General features: G+C 36.2%; 1 protein-coding gene across 2 annotated transcripts in view; it reads left to right on the top strand.

The window, feature by feature from the left end:
- The window catches only part of IQCM (IQ motif containing M), a 522,295-nt gene that overhangs the window by 112,799 nt on the left and 383,500 nt on the right, over window positions 1-25,996 (top strand). For both annotated transcript variants that reach the window (XM_072621219.1, XM_072621220.1), the window contains 2 exons: window positions 21,406-21,490; window positions 24,787-24,878. In XM_072621219.1, coding sequence (XP_072477320.1) covers window positions 21,406-21,490; window positions 24,787-24,878 — 177 coding nt within the window. The remainder of the gene's footprint in view (window positions 1-21,405; window positions 21,491-24,786; window positions 24,879-25,996) is intronic.

Below are 25,996 nucleotides of genomic sequence, written 5' to 3'. Positions count from 1 at the left end.
TGGTGCTGTGATTTCATTGAGGTAGGTGGGAACTCTTACCAATGCAGGGCAACACATGCTTTACAACCTACAGTCTTTGAGAATTACATGGGATAATGTTGGCTAGATTGACTTATCCAGAATAGTCACATGGCCAGTACGTGTCAGAAGCAAAACTGATCCCATCTCTTTCTAACTCAAAGGCCAGCTCTCTGCTGTTTTTTCCCCTTGACCTATAAATTTAATAAACCTGTCAAGAAACAAGATTTCCTTATTGCTATGTTTGCTCTTTATGATAAGCATTTTGTGTTTGTAGAGGCCCACTAATTAGCCCTTTAATAAAACTTTCTAGAATTTTGCCAAGAATCAGTTCAAGTTCCCTAGCCTGTATTTTGTAGACTACATAGTCTCTGCCTTTTTTGAAATTGTCATTTGTCTGTTTCCCTCTTCTACTCTTTCCAGTCTCCCACAGATCCCTGGCAATAGCTCAGCAACCACATCTGCTAGTACTTTTAGCATCCTAATATGTGGTTCACAAAGGACTGCTTGGTTGGAGCAAAAGTCATAAAGGAATAAAACAAGGAAGGGCATTTATTCATAAGAGTAGGTTCTAAGATGTGTAGAAGATAGTCTAGATCAATGATCTCAACTCCCCCTGTCTGAGAGATGAGCAATCTGAGATGAGTCACCCTTTTTAGCTCAGCTCTTTTTCCCACTTCTCTCTGAGGTTTGAAGTGACCTGGCATTTCATGTTTTCTTTAGGCAGGTTTTTTTTCTGGTCAAGGGTTCTGTCCATCTCAGGGGAAGCCCCAGAAGAGAATATCTGACCCATTTTTTTCTAGAAAGTTTTCTCCAAGTGCTTCCTTCTAGGATGTTTATTTGGCTTTAGTTTGTCCTCCATCAGACTCCATTAAACAGCTGGAATACAAGACATTAACCGTAGCTCACTTTGTGAGATAAAATTGCATAGAAGTAAGAGTCAGGAAACCTGGCTTCATATCCTGACTCACATACTTATTAGCTGTGTGACCAAGGGAATTTGACTATCTATACTCCACAGGCTAGTTGTGATAACAAATACTTTCTAAGCCTTACAGCACTATATGAATATGATTGTAATATTATTATTATATATTATTATAGAATATGTAGATAATATATTAGATAATAGAAGTACATATATAATTATGTAATAATATAATGGTGATTTGATCTATTTATTTATATAACTACCATATATGTTTATATATATTTAATGGCTATCCATGACACAAAATTGCTCTAATACATGATCATGAATAAATCTTTAGCATAGGATTATTTTTTTATTTTGGTATGGACTTATGATTTCATCAGTGTGGAGAAGATCTCACTGTTGAAAATCTTTAGATTAGAAACTCTTCTGTAATTATAACTTTAGGGAGCTGTCTATGGTACTGAGAGCTTAAGGGGCTTGTGTAGGGTCACATAACTAGTATATTTCAATACTTGAACCCAAGTCTTCATGATTCCAAGACTAATCCTCTATCAACCATTGTACCATGCTAACATTGTATAATCATCATGATATCATCATCATCATTATCATCATAATGATCATCTCATTCTCACCTTTTGATGGAATTAGAAATGATCAAGGGATAAATTATTCTTTTATTATTCCTTTATATTTGATGTTTTGCAGATTACTGAATAGATGGATAAAATGAGTTTTTTCCACAGTTGAATAATAGCAACTCACTCTAAGTATCTTTAAGATAACTCCAGTGGCATAGAAAATAACAGGGATCATGTGCAACTTATTCCTATGCCCACATGGTTTTGATATCTTCTGCTAGGTCTCTTTATTTTGAAAGCTTTTTATTACATGCAGTTTGGATATTAAAAGTATCCAACTTAGCCACATCTATTAAGATGTTGTTAAGAAATTTTTCTGGATTGATATTATATCTAGATAATTATAAGTAGCAGTTTTGTGATATTAATCTGGAATCAAGTAGAAGTTATTTGTGGAATTTCCAAGGATATTGGGTGGACTGCCCTTGTACTTTGGGGTATTCATCAGCTGTTCATTGAAAGATGACAAATTTCTGATGAATATTTCTATCCACATGATTGCTTCTTTCTAGACGTTCTATTGCTACTAATTTCTTTTTCAACCAGCAATGTTTTACTATCTCTACCATGTTCTTTGTAATGATGGCTTTTCTATAATTTCTTGTGGTAATAACCTGGTTGTGAATCTCTATCATAAAGGTCACCATGTCTCTAAACAAATTCTCATATCTTAAATACTTGTTCAATTTTTCTTTATCAACATACTGTGATTTCTTACTACATGTATTCTTGGCAAAACTATGAAATCCTATTAATTGTAGCAGTGTTATCAACTGATATTTATATTTTAGTGTCTAATTAACTGTATGATGCTGGTGATCTGATTTATTACTCAATTTGTACCAAACTGAAAGTGGTAACTACAGAACAGGAACTCAAACTTTGTAACTGGAATCCTTGAACAAGACATTGTCTGAGTCAGTTAGATGGCTTGGGACACTCATTAGTTTATTGTGGTTTAGCCATTTTCGATCATATCCAAATCCTCATGACCCATTTGGGGTTTTCTTGGCAAAGATACTGGAGTGATTTGCCATTTCCTTCTCCAACTCATTTTGCAGACGGAGAAACTTGATGCAAACAGAGGAAAGTGAGTTGGTCAGGATCACATAGGTAGTAAGTGCTTAAGACCAGATCTGAACTCAGGAAGATGAGTCTCTCCCCTCCTCTCCCCTCTTATCTGAGGATGCTCTGCTCAAAGGAAGGTACATTTTGATCTGAAAGTTGCCTCTGTGACTTAGGGTTTACTGGCTAGATTTCTTTCTCAAAGACTAAGCCTTAAACCCAATTCACCCTGAAGCTCATATATTGGACAACTATAGGTCCCTGCCCTTCTAACTCAGAGTGAATGTAAACACTAATTGTTTGTCCTTTGACCAGTAACCCTAAGGGTCTTCCCCTCCCAGTTTGGTTTTTTTTTTGGTTAAAGGGGCCACCCCTTGACTCATTTCTTAAAGAAGCCTCTTCACTGAATGAGTATTACCTCACTCAAGGTGAGAACCTGAAAAGACCTTAGCTGAAAAGGGCCAAGGTCTCCCACTGCATCCTGGGCCATCTCCAGTCTTCCTGATGACTATCTGACCACTGGACTCAGATGGCTCTGGAGGAGAAAGTGAGGCTGGTGACCTTACACAGCCTTCCTTCACTCAAATCAAAGTCAACTGCAAGTCATGACATCATCTCCCTGATGTCATGGTCTTCTTCCAGAATGAAGGACAAACAAGTCATGTCATCATCTCCCTGATGTCATGATCTTCTTCCAGAATGAAAGACAAACACAATAATCAATCTGTCTATCTGTTGGGAGCAGAAAAGAATAGGGAGCTATCTGGGGGTTGGCCATCAAAGAGAACTATCCCCAGATTAGGCTTATTTTGCTGATTTCAAAAGCCCTCTTACTTCCCAGGTCATTGCATTCTCACATTTTGCAAGTAGATAGCAAATATGGAGAGTATTTGGAGAGCAGGGTCTTAATTAAATACTGGAACTGGCTTTATCCTTTATTTCACCTTGTCTTATGTTCTTCAAGGAAGCACTCCTGGTCAGGCTTATAGATAATAGCTCAAAGTTCCTGTTTTTCTTTATTTACAATACTATCAGAAATTCTGTATAGACAAGGGAGACCAAAACATCTGGGGATAAACATCATATTATAGTTTGAAGAAAGCTTGTCTCATGTAGACTACCCTTAGGCATAGGGAAGCATCTCTTTACAAAGCCAGGAAAGAGAGATCTATTATGTCAAGATGTTTGAAGCATTTAGCCCAAAACAAATATCGAGATCAATTGTGGGGAAAGGCATGTGAATGAAAAAAAACAAAGAAGGCAATAATAATTCACAAGTTACACTGGAAATGATCATAATCAGAAATCTATATTTCCTTCAAATCTTTCTCTTGTTGATAATATTATCATCACTATTTTCCCCCAAAGAATTATCACCCTAAATGGTTATTAATAATAGTGGTATTGCTTTTTTATCATTCAACATGTAAGATTCTTATTGGTATGCATGTCTTATTTTTTTCTAAAGAGTCTCCAATTATATATATATGTATATATATATGTATATATTGAAAAAATAAGATAAAAGACACTTTAAATTTCCAAGTTACTGTCTATTGTCCTAAGCAATCTTACAGACTTTCAGCTTGTCCATATTTACTCTAATATCAAGTTCAATTAAGAGAGCAGTGCAATTAGTAGCATTCTGGTAAAGAGTATATTTTATGTATGCTCTGCTTTATTACTTTAGAATAACTTACTTTGGAATCACCAACCAGCAATTACTGACTTATATCCAGGAGGGAGATATGGAAGTGTTTTGGGCTTGTAAGGTTTCAATATTGACAGTGTGGGATGTAGTTTTACTAGGTAGGAAAGATAGTTTTTTGGTTATGCCTAATAATTGGAGGAGGGGGTAATAATTATTGTTGGACTTGATTGAATTAGAGCCAGTTGGATACCACAGAGGTCACACATCACAGGATTTCTTTGTAAGGGTCCATAGAAATCAACCACCCAATACAGGATGCTTCCTGTTTTCTGACTCAAGTATGGGACCATGCAGCATCAACATGGAATGGAGCAGTGATGTTTAGAACAATATCACACATGTTGAATGATTGGCAACCCTAAATAATTGTTTATTTATGGCCTCTGGAAAAATTAAATAGGGAACTATATGGGTGTACTTTTCTGAATGTAAACTTCATATGCAGAAATTTAAATCAGTTTCTAGAATATAATTCCACTTTGCATATACCTGATACTTCATACACTTCAAAATCTCTTTAACATGCATTATCATCTCATCTATTTAATTCAACAACCTTATGAGTAGTAAGTAGCCAGTGAAGACTTCTGTATTCTAGACTCTAGGCTTAGCCTGACCCTGTGATCTTCAAAAAAACAGTTTACCCTACCCTAGGATATTGGTTGAAGGCCCCTTCTAGTTCTAAAATTCTCATTCTTATTTTGTGAAGGGAATTTTTATCATCATTTTCTAGACTTTCATGGTTCTAGATTTGTACGGACTCCATATTTGTAAGGGGTACTCCATACCCCTAATTTTAGAGATGACTTGCCAAGGTCATTTAGGCAGGGTATTCACAAGGCTAGACTCTCTTACTCTAGAGTCAATACCCTGACTGAACTCCACCTGCTCCATGTGATGAGAGCGAACTTCAGTAAGGATAAATTGCTAACTTTTGGCCCTATAGGCAATTAGTTGCACAATTAACAGTAGTCATTTTTCCTAACTACTCAGTCTGGCATGATTTCTAGTAAATCTCCCTGGAGAGATAAACTGTGAAGAATATTTAGGACAATTAGGTTATGTGTTTCAATAAACTTTCTCTTCCATAGCTTAAATGTGCTCTATGAACCCTTACAGGGCAGCCAGTTGGCACAGTGGATAGAGAACTGGGCTGGAGTCAGGAAGACTCATCTTCCTGAGTTCAAATCTGGCCACAGATACTTAATAGCTGCGTGACCCTGGGCAAGTAACTTAATCCTGATTTGCCTCAGTTTCCTCATCTGTAAAGTGGCTGGAGAAGGAAATGGCAAACCACTCCAGCATCTTTGCCATGAATAAGCCAAATGGGGTCACAAAGAGTCAGACATGATTGAAAAATGACTGAACAACAGTAAGACGAACTCTTAAAACATGCAGCCAAAATAGTAGTTATGATCTGCTATATTATAAGCTCAGCAAATCTCACAATGCCTAGCACTGTGCTCTGCACAGTGGAACTTACTACAAGAAATGGGTTTTGTGTCTTAAATGTACACTTCTGTCCATTTATTCCTGTATATTTGGATCATTGCCTCTAACGTTCTATCAATCTGGAACAGATTCATACTTTATAAAAGCCATCAGCTCTCACAAAATTTTGGGCCATAAAGAAGCACGTGGGAGGTGTAGATGGGTTGCAGCCTATTATCAATAGTGACTTAAGACAAGAGGGGGAAAACATTTAAAAATGTCTGATGGGAAAAGAAGTCAGTCACATAAAAGAAGCAGTAAAAGGAGGGCAATCTGAGTCCTATTCTTGTATCCAGAGAATGACAAGATACCCAAAGAAAGCTCTCCAGCATATTGGGTGGATCTTCTATGGAGGATTTATGGAAGGCCATGGTCAAGAATTGCCCAGGAAGAGAAGAGAGAGACTAAGTGGATTGTGATCAGAGAGTACCTCCCAATCAATAAGGTCACAGCTTCTCTGGAACAATCAAAAAGTTAATTTTTAGTAAGTTTGCACTTGGACTTTCTCTTTAATTTCTGCCAAACACACATGTGGTCATAGAAGGAAAAATCACTGCAGATTGGCTGGGAGGAAAGGGGTGGGAAGTCAGAAGGGGAGAAGAAACCCCAATGAGCATTTCGTTTCTATATGTGGCAGTCCGAAAGCCCAGACAAAAAGATATAAATAGTACAAAGCATGTTCCCCCACCTTTTGACCATATTTACTATTGAAGAGTGACTTTCAAATGGTAGCAGGTCTGAGGCTATAGATATCCACCTTTATAGCAAATTAGTTTTTTTTTTTTTGGAAAGAAATTCCGTAGCTAAGTATACCTGTAGGCTATAGGTAATCCCAAACAGATGAATGAATGAATGCATCAAAGAAAATAAAATTAGTAAGCACTTAATATGTGCCAGTCACTGTATTAACCATTTGGGGCTGGGACAGGGTGTTACAAAGACAAGCAAGCCAGAGAGTCCCTCTCCTCTGGGACCTTGGTTCTTTATAGGGCAAGATGGCACGGACAGGGGAATGTTGGCCAGGGAGGGGTACTTTGAATGGGGAAGTCATAGAAAGCAATGGCTGGAGTCCTAAGGCAATTGATTGATGCATCCCTTCCAAGGATGGTCCTGTTGACGATTACTGTTCTCAGAACTAGAACTGGAAGTTAGGAAAGTCAAGGAGGAGAAGGGTACAGAAAGATGGCAGCTTCAAAATGTCCAGGAATGAGTGTGGCCATTGCTGTTCTTTAGATACAGGGCATTTGAAAAGGGTCAGTTAGATTTTAAGCTGTCAAAGTTTATACGCCATATACTTGATTCCTGGACATCATTTTCTTCCTCCCTATCTGGAAGCGAGTCCTCTTTTTATGCATCACATCCCTACAGGGTGTGCTTTAGAGATTCCTATTTTATTATTGACCAACAAGATGCTTCTATTTATGAAACACAGTTAATTGAGAGAAGGGCATGCCAAGTATAAAAAGGTAGAAATGGGCAATAAAAAGTAGAGTATTACTATAAGAGTGAGAGTATTACCATGGGCAAAGTGGAGGTAAGGAAAAAGAAGATAATGTAGGGGAGGATGAGAAAAACTGGGCCATTCAATAGAAGGCTTGGCCAGGGTCATTATGTAGGTCTGAATTGTATTCACTGAAAAAATTGTGTCTTTCTTTTCAAATTAATGTAAATTTCAGCTCATAAAGAGTTCTCCTAAATTAATTATAGCTCTTTTGCTAGGGAATTTTGTTTTATTATACTTTGCATTTAGGTTGTAACTTTCTAGTCTTTCTTTTGGAGGTTGTGCTTTTTTCTGGTTTTGGTCTTTGGTGGACTTTCTCAGCTGAAATGAAACCTTTTTGTACACACAAGACAAATAACATACCCCTCTGGTTTAAAAAAATTATTTAGTATTTTATTTTTCCCCAGTTGCATGTAAAAACAATTTTTAACATTTGTTTTTAAAACTTTGAGTTTCAAATTCTCTCCATCCCTCCTTCCCCATACCCCCTCCTCATTGAGAAGGCAAGGAATTTAAAATGGGTTATGAATGTATAGGTATTCAGAACATTTCCATTTTAGTCCTATTGTTAAAGAAAGCATAGAACATAAAGTCTCAAGAAAAATAAAGGAAGTAAGAATAGTATGTTTCAATCTGTATTCATATACCATAGTTTTTAATTTGGGGATGGAAAGCATTTTTCAGAATTATATACTGATGAGAATAGCTGTCATTCACGGCCAATCATCTTATAATATTGTTGTTACTTTGTATGCAGTACATTTCATTTTGAGTCAGTTCATGTAAGTCTTTCCAGGTTTTTTCTGAGAGTATCCTGCTCATCATTCATATAGTACGATAATATTTCATCATAATCACACACGACCAATTTGTTTCCCAACTGATAGGCATCCCCTCAATTTCCATTTTTTTGCCACCAGAAAAAATCTCCTATATTTTTGTACACATAGGTCCTTTTCCTTTTTTTTCAGTTTCTTTTGGGATACAGATCTAGTAGTGGTACTGCTAGGTCAAAGTCCCTTTGCTTTAAAATTATCTTCTCTATTTATATTAGTTTAAAAGAAAATGGAAGCCTACCCTTGCTTTAGAAGATCAAGTGTGCATTCAGCTCCTTTAGAGAATAAAAGGACAAACTAGATTATGGGCACAGGAAAAAGACTCAAATCTAGGAAATTTTCTTTCTTGGCACTAGTTTTGCCAGTGGTACTTTGGGTAAGTATTTCCACCTCTCTGAGTCTTTTCTTTATGTGGACAATTATAACTGTATTGCCTACATCCTAAAGATCAAATGAGACAATGCTTCTGAAAGTAATTCAGAAACAATAAAACACTATGGAAGGGCAGCCAGATGGTGCAGTGGATAGAGAATTGGACCTGGAATCAAGAAGAGTCATCTTCCTCAGTTCAAATCTGGCCTCTGACATTTACTTGATGTGTAATTCTAGGCAAGTTCCCTAACTCCATTTGCCTCAGTTTCCTCATCTGAATAAAACAAGCTGGAGAAGGAAATGGCAACCTACTCCAATATCGTTGTCAAGAAAACCTCAAATAAGGGTCATGAAGAGTTGGACGCAACTTAAAAATGACTGTACAACAAATGCAAAAACACTATGGAAAGGCAGGGTGATCTAATAGTAATAGTATAATGTATTAAAATATGGAATCATGCACTTATAGCTGGAAGAGACCTTAGAGACCTTGAGTTTAACTATTTCATTTTTCAGAAGAGGAAAGTGAGTTGAGGAGAGGTTAAGTGAGTTATCTAGTCGTGTTCATCCTTTGTTGCCAAAGAAGAACGTGCCATCAGAGAGATGATGACATGACTGTCACTTGACTTCGTTTTGAGTGAGGGAGGGCTGTGCAGGTCACCAGCCTCACTTCTCCTCCAGAGCCATCTGAATCCAGTGACCAGATATGCATCAGGATGACTGGAGATGACCCAGGATGCACTGGGAGACCTTGAGACCTTTAGGTCAAGGTCTTTGCAGGTACTCACTTAGGGTGAGGCAAGGCCCATTCGTTGAATAGGCCTGTTTAAGAGATAGCCAGGGCATGGACCCTTTAATGAGGTCAAGAAAAACAAAGACATTAGGCTGGGTGGGAACCAGCAACAGTTACTCTTGATAATCACTGTAAAAGTAGTGGGGTTCAGGAGCCCTTGGTAGGGGCTCCTTGGAGGGTCCCAGTTTCAGAGTGTAGTAGGTTTAAGGTTTTGGGAGAGGACAGGGGACAGGACAGTGAAGAGGAGAGGCGAGAAAGGGAGGGAAGGGAAGGGTATGGGAGGGGAGGACAGGGGAAGGGAGGAGAGGAGAGGAGAGGAGAGGAGAGCTATCTAGTCACACAACTTGTAAATATGAGGAGCAGGATTTGAACACAATTCTTCCTGATTTCAAATTCAGTGCTCCATTACCCCACATTATCTCTCACTAGATCAATTTGAATTTTATCTAGTCACACAACTAGTAAATATCAGAAGCACCATTTGAACACAGTTCTTCCTAATTTTAAGTTCAGTACTCTACTACTCCACGTTATCTCTTACAAGATCAATCTGAATTATTAAATTGCTTTACTTATATCTCTTAGTTTTTTTCCTCTAAAATTGCACGCTGTACTTTTCCAGCCATGCTTTAAGTTTCTCAAAGGCAAAGATCTTGTCTTATGTTGGTTTTGAGGAGCATGTAGCACCTGGTATGATGCTTAATTCACAACGGGCATTCAGTTGAAGTTATAGATTAACTGATTATAGGGATTCTTAGAGAGAAAAAATGATCTACTTTGAATTGAGCAGTGAGCTACCTTTAAGTTTCTACAGTGTTAAAAGCGATTGCTGACCATTATATAGCTGTGACATTGTCTTGATTCCATTTTGTGTGCCATTACTGCTAAACTCCCTCCCCCACTTTATCCTTCAGTTCCCCTCTTCCTGCTTCCAAGAGCGCTCTTTGGGATCCACTAATTGTCTGGTTTCAAAGTGGAGTTATTTGATAATTTTATGAAGCTAACAGAGAGGAAGCATGACGAAGTGTTGGGCTTGGAATTAGGAAGACTTGAGTTCTTCCCCTGCCTCAGACACTTACTGTATGTGCTTGTTGGTGAGCAAATCATTGAATCTCCCAGTTCAATAACCTTGTCTTTAAAAGGGGGCCATAATATCTGTAGTATCTCCTCCATCAGGTTTTTGTGAGGGTCAAGTGCAGTAAAGTTTATAAAGTATTTGCATACTTGGAAATTCAACATATTTGTTGTTTTTTTTAAACTTTATCCATTTTATTTAGAATTTATGAAAAAAACAAGCATTTCAATAACAAAGCAAAATAAAAAAGACAATAGTATGTGAAACTACAAATCCGTTAGTTACAACTTGCTAGTTCTTTTAAATATATAATAAAATTATCAAGTACATTTCTTTTTTCCTTCCCCTCCACCCTAGAGATGGCTACTGTTCAACACAAACATGTATGTAGGTATGCACATCCACACATGCGCCCCCATTTACATATATGTATGCATGTGTGTGTGTGAGTGTGTGTGTGTAAAACCATTTTATACATACTTCTATTTATCAGTTCTTTCTCTGGATACAGATAGCATCTTCCTTCATATGTCCTTTGTAGTTAATTTGGGTATTTATAATAGTCAAGATGACAGTCACTCAGAGGTGTTCTTACTGTATACAATATTCTCTTGGTTTTGCTTACTTGAATCTTCATTATTTCACGTGAGTCTGTCTTGTTCTTCATCATGTTCATCAGTTCTCATAGCACAGCCATGTTCCATCACAGTCATTCACCACAATCTATTCTGTTATTTCCCAATTGATGGGCATCCCTGAAATTTCTGGTTCTTTGCCATCACAAAGAGAGCTGCTATAAATATTTTAGAACATATAGGTTCTTTTCCCTTTCCACTAACCATCTTTGGAAATAATCCTATTCCTGGGTCAAAGGGCAGTTTAATAACTCTTTAGGCATAATTCCAGATTGTTCTTTAAAATGGTTGAATCATTTTTGCAATTCCACCAATAGCGAATTAGTGTCCCAGTTTTTGGACATTCCCTCTAACATCTGTCACTTTCCTCTTCAATCATTTTACCCAATCTGATAGGTATAAAATGATATCTCAAGGTCATTTTAATATGCATTTCTCTAATCTATAATGACTTTGAGTATTTTTCATATGACTATAAATTGTTCTTATTTCTTTATCAGAAAGCTGCCTGATCATATCCTTTGAACATTTATCAATTGGGGAATGACTTATTCTTACAGATTTGACAAAGTTCTTCGTACATTTGAAATATGAGATCTTTACTGAGAAACTCTAAAAATATCCCCCCAAATTTTCTGCTTACCTCCTGATTTTGGCTAAATTGTTTTATTTGTACAAAATTTTACAATTTTGTAATTTACAATTTAATGTAATTGAAATTATTTATTTTATGCCTCATACCACTCTGAATCTCTTGTTTATTCACAAATTATGTACGTATCCATAAGCTTGATAGGCAACATGTTCCCTGTTCAGATTTTCTTGTAATCTCTCTTTATATCTGGGTCATGTATCCATTTTGATCTTATCTTGGTAAATAATGGAAAATATTGGTCTTTGTCCAATTTCTGCCACACTGCTTTCCAGTTTTGTTGTTGTGTTGTTTCAGTTGTGTTTAACTCTCTGTGACCTCATTTGAGATTTTCTTGGCAAAGATGCTAGAGTGGTTTGCCATTTCCATTTCCAGTTCATTTGACAGATGAGGGAACTGAGACGAACAGGGTTAAGTGGCTCACCCAAGGTCACATCGCTAGTGTCTGTGGCTGGATTTGAACTCAGAATATGACAATATTTCAGAACCAAAGGACCATTGTGGGTGCCTAAATGACAACCTTTCTTTTACATGTGCCTGTTATCTCTTTTTAAGATGGCTAGTCACTTTCTTCAAATTGTCATTTAAATGTAATTTTACATGATCATAGATATATGGTAAATTGCAATTATCTTTATATCCTCTGTTCAAACTGGGTTTTTAAAATTACCTTGAATTCCTTTATACTTATTTGGCAGAGCTATTTAAAGTTAAGCACACAAATGTAAAGAAAAAAATAGATCATTTGTGAGGATTTTGTCTTCCAGTCAAGCTCAATTAATTGAACATGCCGTCACACTGCTGGGATTGATTTTTCCCATGCCCAGTCTCCAGCAGCTCACCCCTTTCCCCACACATCCACTCAGAGGCAGTTTGACAGTGGAGTGCTTCAGAACCCCGGAAACAATAGTAAGTTCTTTGAACTTTTAACTGTGTTGTCAACATATTATCATAATTAGCATTTCATCCTCTATTAAGAGCCCACATCTTTTAGATGGAGAATTTATTTTTTACTCTCAGTAATTAATTGTAATTGTCTAGGTAGTGAAATTCCAATTAGGCTTTTTCTGAGGGAAAAGAAAAAAAAAACTGCCCCAGGAACAGAATCCATTACCATCTTTAAAGCATGCCTGAAAAAGAAAAAGACAGTTTCTTTCTTTCTTTTTCTTTCCTTCTTTCCTACTTTCCTTCTTTCCTACTTTCCTTTTTTCTTTCTTTCTTTCTTTCTCTCTTTCTTTTTCTTTCTTTCTTTCTTTCTTTCTTTCTTTCTTTCTTTCTTTCTTTCTTTCTTTCTTTCTTTCTTTCTTTTACCTTTCTTTCTTTCTTTCTGTCTTTCTTTCTTTTTCTTTCTCTCTCTCTTTCTTTCTGTCTTTCTTTCTTTCTCTCTCTTTCTCTTTCTTTCTTTCTTTCTTTCTTTCTTTCTTTCTTTCTTTCTTTCTTTCTTTCTTTCTTTCTTTCTTTCTTTCTTTCTTTCTTTCTTTCTTTCTTTCTTTCCTCTTTCCTTCCTTATAATAGATGTCATTGTCTATTAGTGCAACAACAGACCTGAGATAGATTTTAGGAATATTTTGATTGTTTTTCTGTGAATTGATCAATCCAGGGAAAATAATATGAAATCAAGAATCAGAGGACCTATTTTCCATCTATATTACTATAGAAAAATTGTATTTCTCTTGGCCAGCTTCCTAAACTGTAAAATGATGGACTTAGGTTGGATGACTTCTGAGTTCCCTTTCCTTGGGGCTATCATTTTTTTTAAAATTTAATTTCTGGAAGGTTTATTGACGTCTTGTTTTTGTTAAATTTCTTTCCAACTATACCCCTTTCTAGCTCTGATCCTATTAAACTTTGGAACAAAGAATGAAGAATTGCTAAATGAAAACACTGGATACATGGACTCTATGTACCAACATATGAAGCATTCCACACCCATAGCCCCCACCTCATCCATGAAAGAAGAGAGATGCACTTTATGATATCTTTCCTGGGGTCCAAGATTCATTGCAATTGTACTTTATTTTTTATAATTCTTTTTATTTATATTGCTAATGTCAATGTATATATCCCCCCTCCTCACCCAGGTTCTGTTAACTTCACTCTACATCAGTTCGTACGAATCTTCCCATGTTGTCTGCGTTTGTCATATTTGTTATTTCTTAAGGAGCAAAATGTTACATCACATTTATAGATTGTAATTTATTCAGTCATTCCTCAGGTAGTAGCCACAAGTATTGTTTGCTGTCACAAAAAGTGTTTCTATCAATATTTTTTTTAAAGAATGCTTTCTTTTTTCCCCCTTTGATCTTCTTGTATACATGTCCAGAAGCGGGATGTTAGCTAGGACTTTAGTAAAGTTGAAGGGAGAATGTTGTTACATATTTTTGCTGATGTAGAAATTTATCAGTAAATAATATTACCTAATCATTTATATTTGTGTCACTGAGATGATGTAAACTAAAAGACATCTCTATCTTTTTTTTAATAGCTTCACTTTAATTCCATTAAGTGAAACACCATCTGCATGTGTGTTTGTATATGAAATGACATAGAAATAGACATGAAAATTCATTAGTGTTTTCACTGAGGTTAAATAAACAAGACTGATGCCATTTGATTACATTTGTACTATATTATTACAAATGGGAAAAACTAAGGCAAATATAGAAGCATAGGACAGAAAAAAATCGATTCCTTCTTTTTTTTTTAAGATTGTAGTTCTTCCTTGATAAAACAGACCCCACAATAATAATAATAGTAATAATAAACTGTCAAACAAAAGCCATTGAGAATATAAACATTCCCTTATAATATATACAATACCCTGCATTCATATTCCCTATTTTTTAAATTTCTGGAATAAAACAAGCATCTCCATATCAGAATATGATAAAAAAAAAAAAGATGATTGCACATGAAACTGCAAATCTATTTGGTACAATTTGCCATCCCCTTTAAATATATGATAAAATTATCACGTAAATTGCTTTTTTTCTTTCTCTCCCCCGACCTTTGCACTAGAGGTGACCAATAGGTAAACATACGTAAAATTATTCTATACAATTATTCTATTCTATTCTATATGTATATTCTATACATACTTCTATTTATCAGTTCCTTCTTTGGTTGCAGATAGCATCTTTCTTCATATGTCCTTTATGGTTAATTTGTGTATTTATAGTAGTCAAAATGAACTATTCCCTCAAAGTCATTCTTAAAACAATTTTACTGTTACCATATACAATGTTCTCTTGGTTTTGCTTATTTGGTTCTTCATTATTTCATGTAAGTCTTTCCTAAGATCATACCTCTCACAGGAAATGTGTTTCCTTATCTTTTTTCCAGAAAAGATTTTAATATTTGTTTTGTTGGATTAGACCTGTGATTTCCTTGGTGGAGGGGTCTCCTTCCTTGTCTCCGTGATTCTGAGGCCCCCCCTGTCATCTCTACTCCATACTGCCTCTATGACACAGAGATTGAAAAAAAATGGCTATAGATTCTGAAATGTAGCAAAAAAAGGCTGCTGTAAATCAAAACATATGTATTACAGAAATTGGTATGCCTGACTATAAGATGGACATAAATTAGATTCTTATTATCAGGAACTGTCACTTGACAAGATTCCAAACACTAATGGGATAACTAGCCACACCTGACCCTGATCATTTTGTATTCCCATATGTCTTTTTTTATTTTCTGAATTGGTTTCTGGGTGTCCAAATATAGCAAATAACTGTGAAATGCTTCCAAACTCAAAGTGACACTATAACCATCAAGTATGAAATTAAAGTGTTAGCATGAGTAAATCACATTGAATAACGCCGTTCAGTCATCTTGCATATGCATGCAAGTGGAGGTGTATCACTGTAAGGTGCAATGATGGCCAGGATAGGCATGGCTCATAAAAAGAATGAAAAAACCTTAAAAAAAGGATTCCCCCACCAAAAGCACAGATAGAGCTCTTCTAATATGATTGATCCTGATTTTATATTTATACCTTTTTATGTCCAGAAAAGCAAAATGTCAAGCAATTTTAATAGTCCTATAGCTAAAGGGGTAACTTGGGGTAACTTTTGTGGGACTTTGAAATTTCTGTAGAAGCAATGAGCCAGTCATTGATGCAAAAAACAGAAGGTTTTTATCTGGTATGTTTCAATGAACACAAAGCAAAGTGATTAATTTGTGATACGTATGGAGGGGATGGCAAGGAATTGGTGTTTGGGGAAGATACTTGCAAATTCATCCCTGAAAATGTAAGGATACAGTTATGTCACCGGAGGAGTAGGTTACATCCTCAATTTGAGGGAATGGGAGTGTCTAGGACTTGAGTGAAGTGATCTTCAGGATATGAAATGAGGGAAAAAAAAAAGAAATGATGAGCTAGTGGCAGGTGACTCACCTGGACTGGTTTCTGAGTTATGGCTCATACTGCTCCTTCCTGGTCAGTTCATGCACACTTTGGTGCTGACTCACACAACAAAGCTTCTCCCTAAGGCAGAAGAGGGTCATATGTTTTGTACTGAGGGACAGCATCTGTCTACCTCTGGAATATTTGATCAGCTTCCTGCCTCTAGTGTTAAAGGCACCATTTTGCTCAGAAGATAGAACTTTCCAGCAAGGAAGATTCTAGATATGGTATCTTCCAAAAGAGGAACGGGGGAGGGATACTAGACAGAAAGAGGGAGGAATGACAGTATCTAACATAGACGCAGTCTGTTCATAAGAAAGATTTACCCAGAAAAGTAGATTATTTTCCTGTAATACCATATTAAACAAGGTTCCTGGAGAGCTATTGTTAGGACTAAGATTTAGGCTTCTCTATGAATGATTTGTTTCTATATGCTCATTCATGTAAATGCTCTCCTTGGGTCACTGAATAATACTAATTATCATAGTTAGCATTTATATGTCACTTTAAGGTTAACAAAGCTCTTTATATATGTTCTTATTTGATCCTTCCAATAACCCTATAAAGTAGGTACTATAATTATCCTCTTTTTACAGATGAGGAAACTGGGTCTGAGAAAAGCTAAGTGACTTTTCCAGAGCAACCCAGCTAACAAGTGTTAGAGGCATGATTTCTGGGTTTATGTGTGCCCTGGAAAATATAGATCTTGTACCTCAAGATAAGAAATTCCCATCAGGTAACCTGTAGTAATTACAGTCCCAGAAGCTCTTGATAAGAGCCAGAATTAGCTACAGAAACTCAGAACATTAACCTACTCATTGAACTCCTGGATAATCAGTGTGGTCTAGGAAAAGAGGTTTGCAAATAACCCCTCTACATTCCATTCAACTTCCTTATGTATTTTGGCCTTGTGATTTACTTGGCAAAATGTCCCACATTTTAGTAGGTACTAAGAGACATGTTTTTTTCCTTTTACAGGGAGAGGGTATACCATGAACTTTTTGTAAGGAGTTAATGAATGTGTTTTGTTTTGGTTTTTTTTTTTTTGCTAAAAGTTAGAAAAACTGAGTTGGGTGATATTGTGTGTGTATGTACATACATACATACATACATATATACACATACATGTGTGTATGCATCCACATGTCTATACACACACAAATATAATGGATTTATAAATTATAAAGCTAGTAATTTGTATACTTCCATCTAAAATCCTTTCTGATTGGGTGTAAATCTTAAAGTACTTGATAAATTTCCCTTCCTCTTTCATTAAAAGTTTAAAATTTTCAGAGTAGGTTATCATTGTTGTTAAGTGACTAATCATCTCGGTATGCTCTGCCCTGTGGCCCTGCAAACTGAGACTGTGTACTTCAATGGACATGGCCAAGAGTCCTGTTTTTCTCTTCTAGGCTCACATAGTCACTTGCTATGTCACCTTAAACCAAGTTGCAGAAACTTAGAGTCACAAAACCATAGCATTCCTCAGTTAGAATGGCGTCTAGAGGCTATCTACTCCACTAGTCTACCACATATGGAAATCTCAGTAACATTCCTCACCACTCTAACTCTATTAGAATATTTCAAGTAATGTTGAACTCACCACTTACCAAGGCAGTGAATTCCATTTTTGAAAGAGTAGGGTGACCTGATGGAAAGACAGGAAACCTATGCAAGTACCAAGTAAGTCAGAGTTTTCTCTCTAAAGATCTTGGGACCTTTCCATCTGACTTACAGCTGAAGCCTACATGCAATGTCTCCCTCATTGGAATGTAACATTTTTTGAGAGAAGGGATTACTTTTTCTATCAGTATCTCCACTTGGCATCACACTTTGCCCATGGCTTTCCTTCATTCATAGCTATGCTTGTAAGTTATAATTATAGGTAGTATTTATATGGTGCTTTAAGGTTTGCAAAGCCTTATGAGTGTATTATCTCACTTGATCCTCATACTTTGTGAAGTATGCCTTCATTTTACTTGATGAGGAAACTGAGTCAGAGAGGTTGAAAGTCTTTCCAAAGGTCATAGAGTAGCAATTAAGTTTGAACTTCAAATCCTCATGTAGCACAAAAATCTCTTACACCTAGGATCCCGTCCTCTTCTGATAAAGCTTACAATCCAATGTCTTTGGTAGGAAAACCCTTTAAATATTCAAATGTAGCCACCATGCGCTTCTCTTTCCCTCAAGTCTTCCCTTTTTTTCAAACCTCCAAAACTTCAGACAGACCATTTCACTGTTCTTCATATGGCTTAGTTTCTAGACTCTTTACTCTCCTGGCTACTTGTCTTTTCTGGCACCAAAATCGTCAAAATTGGCTGAAATAATGGAGACTAAAGAGAAGTCAGCCAGCAGCTAGGTGGTACAGTAGATTTGTCATGTCATACAGTCAGTATGTGTCAAGTCAGACTAGAATCTAGGTTTCCCTGGCTCCAAAGCCAGCTATCCAGCCTTCCATCCACACCTCCTCTCAAGCTATTCTTATGGATAAAAAGTCAAATTAAGGGTTAAAAAATATTTTATGCTGGGCATATTTTGTGTTGGGGGGAGAAACTAAGCTTAATATCACATACTAAATAGTCTAAGACTATATTCCAAGCCTTTAGTGGCCCTCTGTTTCTTATTAGTTAGTAGGAATTGCTCTGGGCTCTTTATTACCTACCCAGATATTCTAATGCTCCCCAGCTTCACCTTCTTCTCTAGCTTGACTGCTCTCCTCCCTGGCCTCAGTGGACTCTAATAATTTCTACTTCTCATTTACCACCGAGAGAGAGTGTATAACAAAAGGGAAAATACCCCAGGACTGAGCTGGAGGGGAAACAACCATATTAAGTGTGTTGAGAAGAAGCGGTGAGACAGAGAGGAGAAGGACCAAGAAAGAAGGAGTTTCATGAAAACTCAAAGTTGAGGAAAAAGTGATCAGCAATGTTAAATGCTACAGAGAGGTCAAGAAGGATGCACATTAAGAAAAGGTCATTAAATTTAGCAATTATGCCTAGTTCAAGAAAAAGTAACGTGGGGTAGTGGAAAAGCTCTGAAACATCCTCATCATTAATCGTCCTCATAGACCAACATTGATCCACAGATATTTTAGAAGAATGTTTTCATAATCTCTAAGCTGCATGAAACAAAAGTCTTATCAAAAACAGAGATCTAAGAGTTACCATGTGGTAACAGAATAAAGAATATATATTGCCTGTTGTCCTTTCTGCTACTGTCTTGCCCAAAGATGCTTTCAGGGAACTTATAAAAGGTAAGCCTATATCTTAATCCTTTTGGGGTTACAGAAGGCAGTCATTTTACACACCTGTGCAATAATACACAAAACATTAAAAATAAAAAAAAAATACCAAAATAGTAACTTGTCCCAGTTCTATTTTAATCTGATGCCCATAAAAAAAGATGAAAGATAGCAATAGTTAGAATAGTAGCCCACCTTTTCAAAGTGGTTTCAGTTCGACACAGTGTTTTACTTATGTTATTTCATTTCTTTTTGGTGAGTGGTGGAGTGTGTTCCCATGTGGGTCTATGTTGGATTACATGCCTTCTGAAACAAGACTTGAAATTCCAAGATTCTATGAGTTTGTGATTCTATGCCTTGATTCATCTGTCTCATTTTAAAGAAGGCATTTAGCTTCTCTGGCCATCAGCCTTTCCAAATTTTACATAAGCCATTTGAGCTACTGATGACTTTTAAAAATGTTTTATTAAAATTCTAAAAAACTTGTCCCTTATTTCCATACAATAGACACTTCAGAATCACACAGACCAAAGCAGACCAACCTCCTCCAAAGTACTTTCACTGAACAAAACTTGACAACTGTTAACAGAAAGATTGACTATATTTAACTTTGATGGCATAGTGTTAACACTGACCGTTCTATTTAAACACAGTTGTGTTGCCTCTTTGTTGACAACATTGTATGTAGATTGTTCTTTGGGTCCTGTTGTTTTCACTCTGTGTCCCTTCACACATGTCTTCCCATGTTTCTCTGAGTTCCTTATATTCATTTCTTAATGTTTAGTGATATTCCATTACACTCACGTACTATGATTCGTTCACTGTTTCCTAGTCGTGGGCACATATTTTGTTTCTAATTTTTGCTATTATAAATAGTGCTGCTGTGATATTTTTGGACAGATGAGTCTTTTCTTGCTGTCAATAACCTTTCAGTATAAACTTGCTAGGTCAAAGAATGAACAGTTTTGTAACTTTTTTTGCATAATTTTCAAATTATTTTCCAGAGGAGTTGAACTGATTCATAGTTCTACCAACAGTGAATTAACATGCCTGTCTTCCTACATGAAAGATAAATTTGAAGCATTTTAAAAAATTTCCATAGGATTTAGAGCTAGAGAGAAGTGGAATACACTGGAATGGATTAAAAGTTGACCTCATAGCAGGAAAGTTCAAGTCTTGTATTTGACTCATCATGGCTATATGACCCTGGGAAAGTCACTTTACCTGCCAAAGTTCTTGGAAACTCTCTAAGAGTCTAAGTTGCAGAAAGGATGCCAGTACGAAATGGTAGAGGGAGATCTTTATCTGGGAGTTCTCTATGTCAATAAAATCATGGATTTGGTTCCTATCCATTAGGCCTAAGAGGAAACTTAGACCTTACAGATGAAGAAACTGAAACCCAGAAAAGGTAAAAGAATTGCTTAAGTTCTCACAGTTAGTGAATAAGAGATCCTGTATTTGAATGCAGATGTCAGACTCAAAACCCAGGGTTCTTCCATCATATCACATTGGCTCCCTGGCCAATTGATTTTTCTAGCCTTCTCAGTGTTCTTATTTGCATAGCCAAGCAATTGCAGAAATGATTTTAACGTTGTAAGCACTGCCTAACAACTAAGTATCAGCATCATCTTCATCATCACTATTATTTTTGTGCTGAGAGTTTAAAAACTTATTTACATTTATGGTTATATGCTGTGGAATTGTTGACACTAGTTCAGAAACTATCTCCACTGTTGGATTTTAGTTCATTTAGTTCATTTACTCTGTACCTTGCAACCCTAAATTTCAGTAATTGCAAAACATCTGAGTAACATGGGATAAAAAACAAAACAAAATAAAAAACACTCAAATGTGTTTTTGGAGTCTTTGCGCCTTAGTAATTTCTTTGAAAAATGTGTTACCTCTTGTTATTAAAAATTCCATGATTTGCAATTTAATTTGGAAAAAACTGCCCACAGAGCTTGGAAACTAATAGGAGCATGCAGTTAAAACCCAGCTTGTTTTTCTTTTCCCCTTTCCCTTTTTATACTAGTCAGTCTTGGTGAAATCCTGTCCATAATTGAACCTGTTAGTAAACAAATGGAGAAAGATAAAAAGACCAAGGCGGAACCATTCAGGTAACATAATTTGATGAACTTGTGTAGTGTGTGAGTGTGTGTGTGTGTGTGTGTGTGTGTGTGCGCATGTGTGTGAGAGAGAGAATTTGTTTCTTCAGTGACTTATTTCTTATCCCCTTCTCCTCCCTACTTATTTCTATATCCCCCTCCCCCTACCTTCTACCCACTTTAAATCACCCCCTGTATGAGGCTAACCCGTCCTTCTGGTTGAATAGCTCCGAACCTATCAATTATCACAATCTTAGTTTTTGGTTCAATTAACTTTTGAACTGGAGAATGCCTGAATGGTTATCCTCACCATCTGGGTTTGACAGTGCATAAGCTCAAATTCAATTTAAGTCTGTCTTTTGAAAAAATAAAGTGATTATGTTTTATCACAAAATTGTATGAGTATAGAATTTTAACAATTCTTTTACCACAGATTGTGGAATGGGCTAAATTTTAATTTTTTTAAAGAAATATTGACAATTCAGAGTTATTCCTCCACATAAAGATAAATGAGTGTATTTCTAAATTGTTGTAGGCAATCCTGGACTCATTTTTGATCTGTAGCTAGAAGAGAGTGCTTGCTAGGAGTTAGGAACTGGTTTAGAAGAAAATTTGGACTATGTTGCCATGCCTTTAATAAGTCCCCATATCAAAGCAGAATTTTTATTGTGGCTTTAAGTCCAAAGTGGAGATCTATTCATTGAAAGAATAATTTCAATTTAACAAGATTTAATCAAGGGCGTATTACATTCATAGGACTGTGTTAGGTTCTAGGGATTCCAAGACAGAATGAAAAACACTAGAAATTGTCCCTGATGATAAAATCATACATCTTATGGATATTTGTGTTGGTTACACATTAGCCCAGTCAGACAAAACCTAGTGCTCATCTCCTAAGAGGGAGGTTTCTCTAGTTTATAGAATCATAGATTTACAGCTGTATGAGACTTTAAAATCCAACTCCATGTTACAGAGATAGAAATTCAGGTAGATAGAAGTTATGGTCATATAGATAAGTGTCAGATGTGACATTTGAACCAAGACCTTCCTGACTTCAAAGCCAAACTGCCTCTCAGTTGATAGGTGTACATGTCATGGCAACTGATAGCTTTACCAATTTCAAAAAAACATATCCTGCTTACTGGGCATATTCACCTCCCTTCCAAGTTCGTGTATAGCAGATGAGCTTGGGATGTTTTGCAATATCTAGGCTAATATGACCTTATTTTAAAGGGAAATATGGCTATAACTTGTTACTATGGGAGAACTCACCTCTATTTCATCATAGCGTATGTTTTCTGCATTTTGTACTGTGATTGGGTATGAGATTCATTAAGCAGCCTATTGAAAATTGCAGGGTGTCTGGAACTATTTAATATAATTGTTGTATGAGAACCCCCCACTGGCTTAACTCCATGTGGTCCCTGATTAAATTCATTAATTCACTTAACAAAAATCTACTGAGTGAATCCTTTATGCAAAGCACTGTGGTAGACTCTGTGGGGAAGACATATATAAATAAGAAGACCCTGTCCTCAGGGAGTTTATAATTTAATAGCTATTTATAGACTTAAATGAACTGTCTTATGATCCAGACTAAGAACTGTAAGAATGCAGATAAAGAGAGAAATAAGTATTCTGAGACATTCCAACCCAGGTTTATAGGAAATCTTTGTCCAACTATGGAGATCAAATGTCATTAGGGAAAGATTTTATAGCAATATAGTTTACCAAGTAAGTGAAGACATGGCTGCTTAATGAAATTTTTATCAGAACTAGGAGAAACTAACTAAATCAAACCAAACCAAACAAAGGAATGTTTAGTTGAGATATTAAGGAGAAAGGATAGAAAAACCAGTTAGAAATTAGACCTGGTAAAGGAGACTAAAAGAATTAACATTAGCATTTATTCCTTGGTGGATGCCTTTCTGCTGCCTAATTATAAACAATTTGGGCATGTAGTACAAGTGGGACTATTGATATCACCTGAGAATTCTGTTGGAAAGTGATTAGTGAGGTGACTGATTGTGTTACTATAATATTTTTAGATCAAATCAGAAAACATTTTAAATACTATAAATAGAGTTTCCTTCAAAGGAAAGTAGAGTGTTTTATGGAGAAATATAACAGGCTATTAAACTATAAGTTTTTCTTCTGCGCAGAATTTTAGGCTTTTATTTACAAACAAGGATAACCCAGTCCAATTTCAGTAGGATTTTCATATCAAGGAAGGGTTTCTTCAGAGATGTTTTTATTATGGTAGCCTAAGTTCACTTTCTGAGGACCTGCCTCGCCAAGTTCAATATGGTTTGTTATCAGCAGGTTGCCTACTAGGTGATAAATTCTTTTGCAGTTCAATTCAGATAAAACTTATGAAATCTCTGCCATATACAAAGGTGCTTAGGGTACAGAGACAAAAATAAGGCAATGTCTATTCTCGAGACCTTTGCATTTTTCTTGGTAGCTATGGCAAGCCTATCCCAACCCTGTTCTCAGTAGCATATGATCGAAATATAGATTCTCCAAGTAAACTTTTACAAGACTAACTTTGATTTCAAAATCAGTAAACATTGAAGAACTAATATGTACAAGGCAGTTCAGTATGGTGGAGAGGGTGCTATTCCTCGAATCATTAAAACTTCAGTTCAAATCGTACTTCAGACGCTTACCAGCTATGATACCACAGGCAAATCACTTAACCTATATATGCCTTAAATACCTTCATAGGATTTATCTACTAAAAACCTTCAGCTTTTGGGTTATAATCTACATTGGCAAAGGAAATTACCACAGTGGAGTTATCTATACTGATAAAAACATAGATCCTTGCAATATTCAAGTAGGATAAAAGGCTTTGTGATCACCTCCAGTCTATAGCTTCAATAAGTAATAATGCTATTATGTGTAAGTGGAAGGGTAAAAGGCACTTGCTGGGCAGCTGTTGTGCCAATGGATTCTTCAGAGACAACTTCTAGTGTTCCTATCCTTCTAGTTGAAGCTCACCAAGTTATGAAGGGAGAGCACATTTGCTTTCTGTCTGCCACTCCATGCCTCTCAGATAGATGTGAGATGTTTTTCTTTCATGACTGACCTCTGGTTAATACAAATTGAATTTGGTCAGTGAGTGAAACATATATTTTTTGATGCCCAGTATCCTGAACTAATCCATAACTATTATTGGGGTTTTGATTAAGCTGTTATGTTACTGCATTCCATGTGTAACCCTCTAAGATAGGAGTGGTAGAGTTGGAATAAAAGAGGAGAAGTATTTATTCATCTAAACATTCTACATTCTATTTTGGAAGCAGATTTTTTGATGCATTTGCTGAAACAAGTCCACACAGTTTTCTCTCAAGCCCTGTTATCTATGACATGCCTTATGTTAAGGAAGATCAAAAAGGTGAGTCTGGTGACATAAATGCTTGAACAATATAGTTCTTTTTTTAATTATTGTTTTGCATTTGTAAATGTGAAAACAAACATCCTGTGCCTTCTGGAGTTATTTCTTTCATATTTCATCTCAAACGCTAAGTCAAAAGATAAAGAGGTTTTGAAAACAACCACTGATAACTAATTTTCAGCTCTCTTTATTTGAGCTACAGAGATTGGATTTTTTTATAAAGTGTGTAAATATTGAAGGTTGAAGGGAATTATAAAGATAAATCCTTGCAATTTTTAAACTTGCTCTACAGTTGAGTTATTGCAGTTCTCAAAAAAAGGATATAGTTCTCCAAAATAAAACATCCCCAATTCTTTAAAAGGCCTTCTAAGTGTGATTGAGGAAGTCTCTGAGAGTTAGAAAGTTCTTGAAAGCTCAGGGAACTACTGATTAAAAGAAAAATGTGTTTTTTAATTTGTCTTTCTCCAAATACTTCCTTTATTGGAGGTGTTGTGGGTATCTTCCTTTCCTGGACTCAGTTAAAAGGCAGAGAAAATTGTCACATGGCTAAGGAATGCTTGCAGATAAATTTAACATACCCACTATCTATCTCACTGGTATTTTTATCAGACTAAGGACGTCACAACCTTGAAGAACTATAGTTACAGAATGGGAGGAATGTGAGACATTATCCAGTTCACCCCTTCTATAGTTATTCATACTCCTCTATACTCCTCTTTCAACCTCTGAAATTATATTGCATTTCCTCTATATATCCTTACGCATGTACTTATTATTTATTCTGCCCCCTCCAATTCCCAGTGGAGTAAAAATTTCTTGAGAGTAGGATTACATTTTTGTTTGTGTATCTCCAATGCCTTGAGCTTACTAGGTGCTCACTACATCCCAGTAGAATTGAATTTAAGTAGTAGCCATTTAGCAGTTACTTAAAGACTTCCAAGGACAGAGAATGAATTACCAAGTCCCTAGGACTTATGGTATTTTCCCTTTCGCTTTCCAGTAGTACCTATCTTGAGGTAGTTGGGTGGTACTGTGGATGGTTTGACTACAGTCGAGAAGACCTCACTTCCTAGTTATGTGACCCTGGGCAAGTCACTTAACCTCTGTTTGCCTCAGGT

The sequence above is a fragment of the Notamacropus eugenii genome, chromosome 6, assembly GCF_028372415.1.
Source record: "Notamacropus eugenii isolate mMacEug1 chromosome 6, mMacEug1.pri_v2, whole genome shotgun sequence".
Classification (NCBI taxonomy): domain Eukaryota; kingdom Metazoa; phylum Chordata; class Mammalia; order Diprotodontia; family Macropodidae; genus Notamacropus; species Notamacropus eugenii.
The sequence above is the reverse complement of the archived record's forward strand: the minus strand, read 5'-3'. Positions and strand labels throughout refer to the sequence as shown.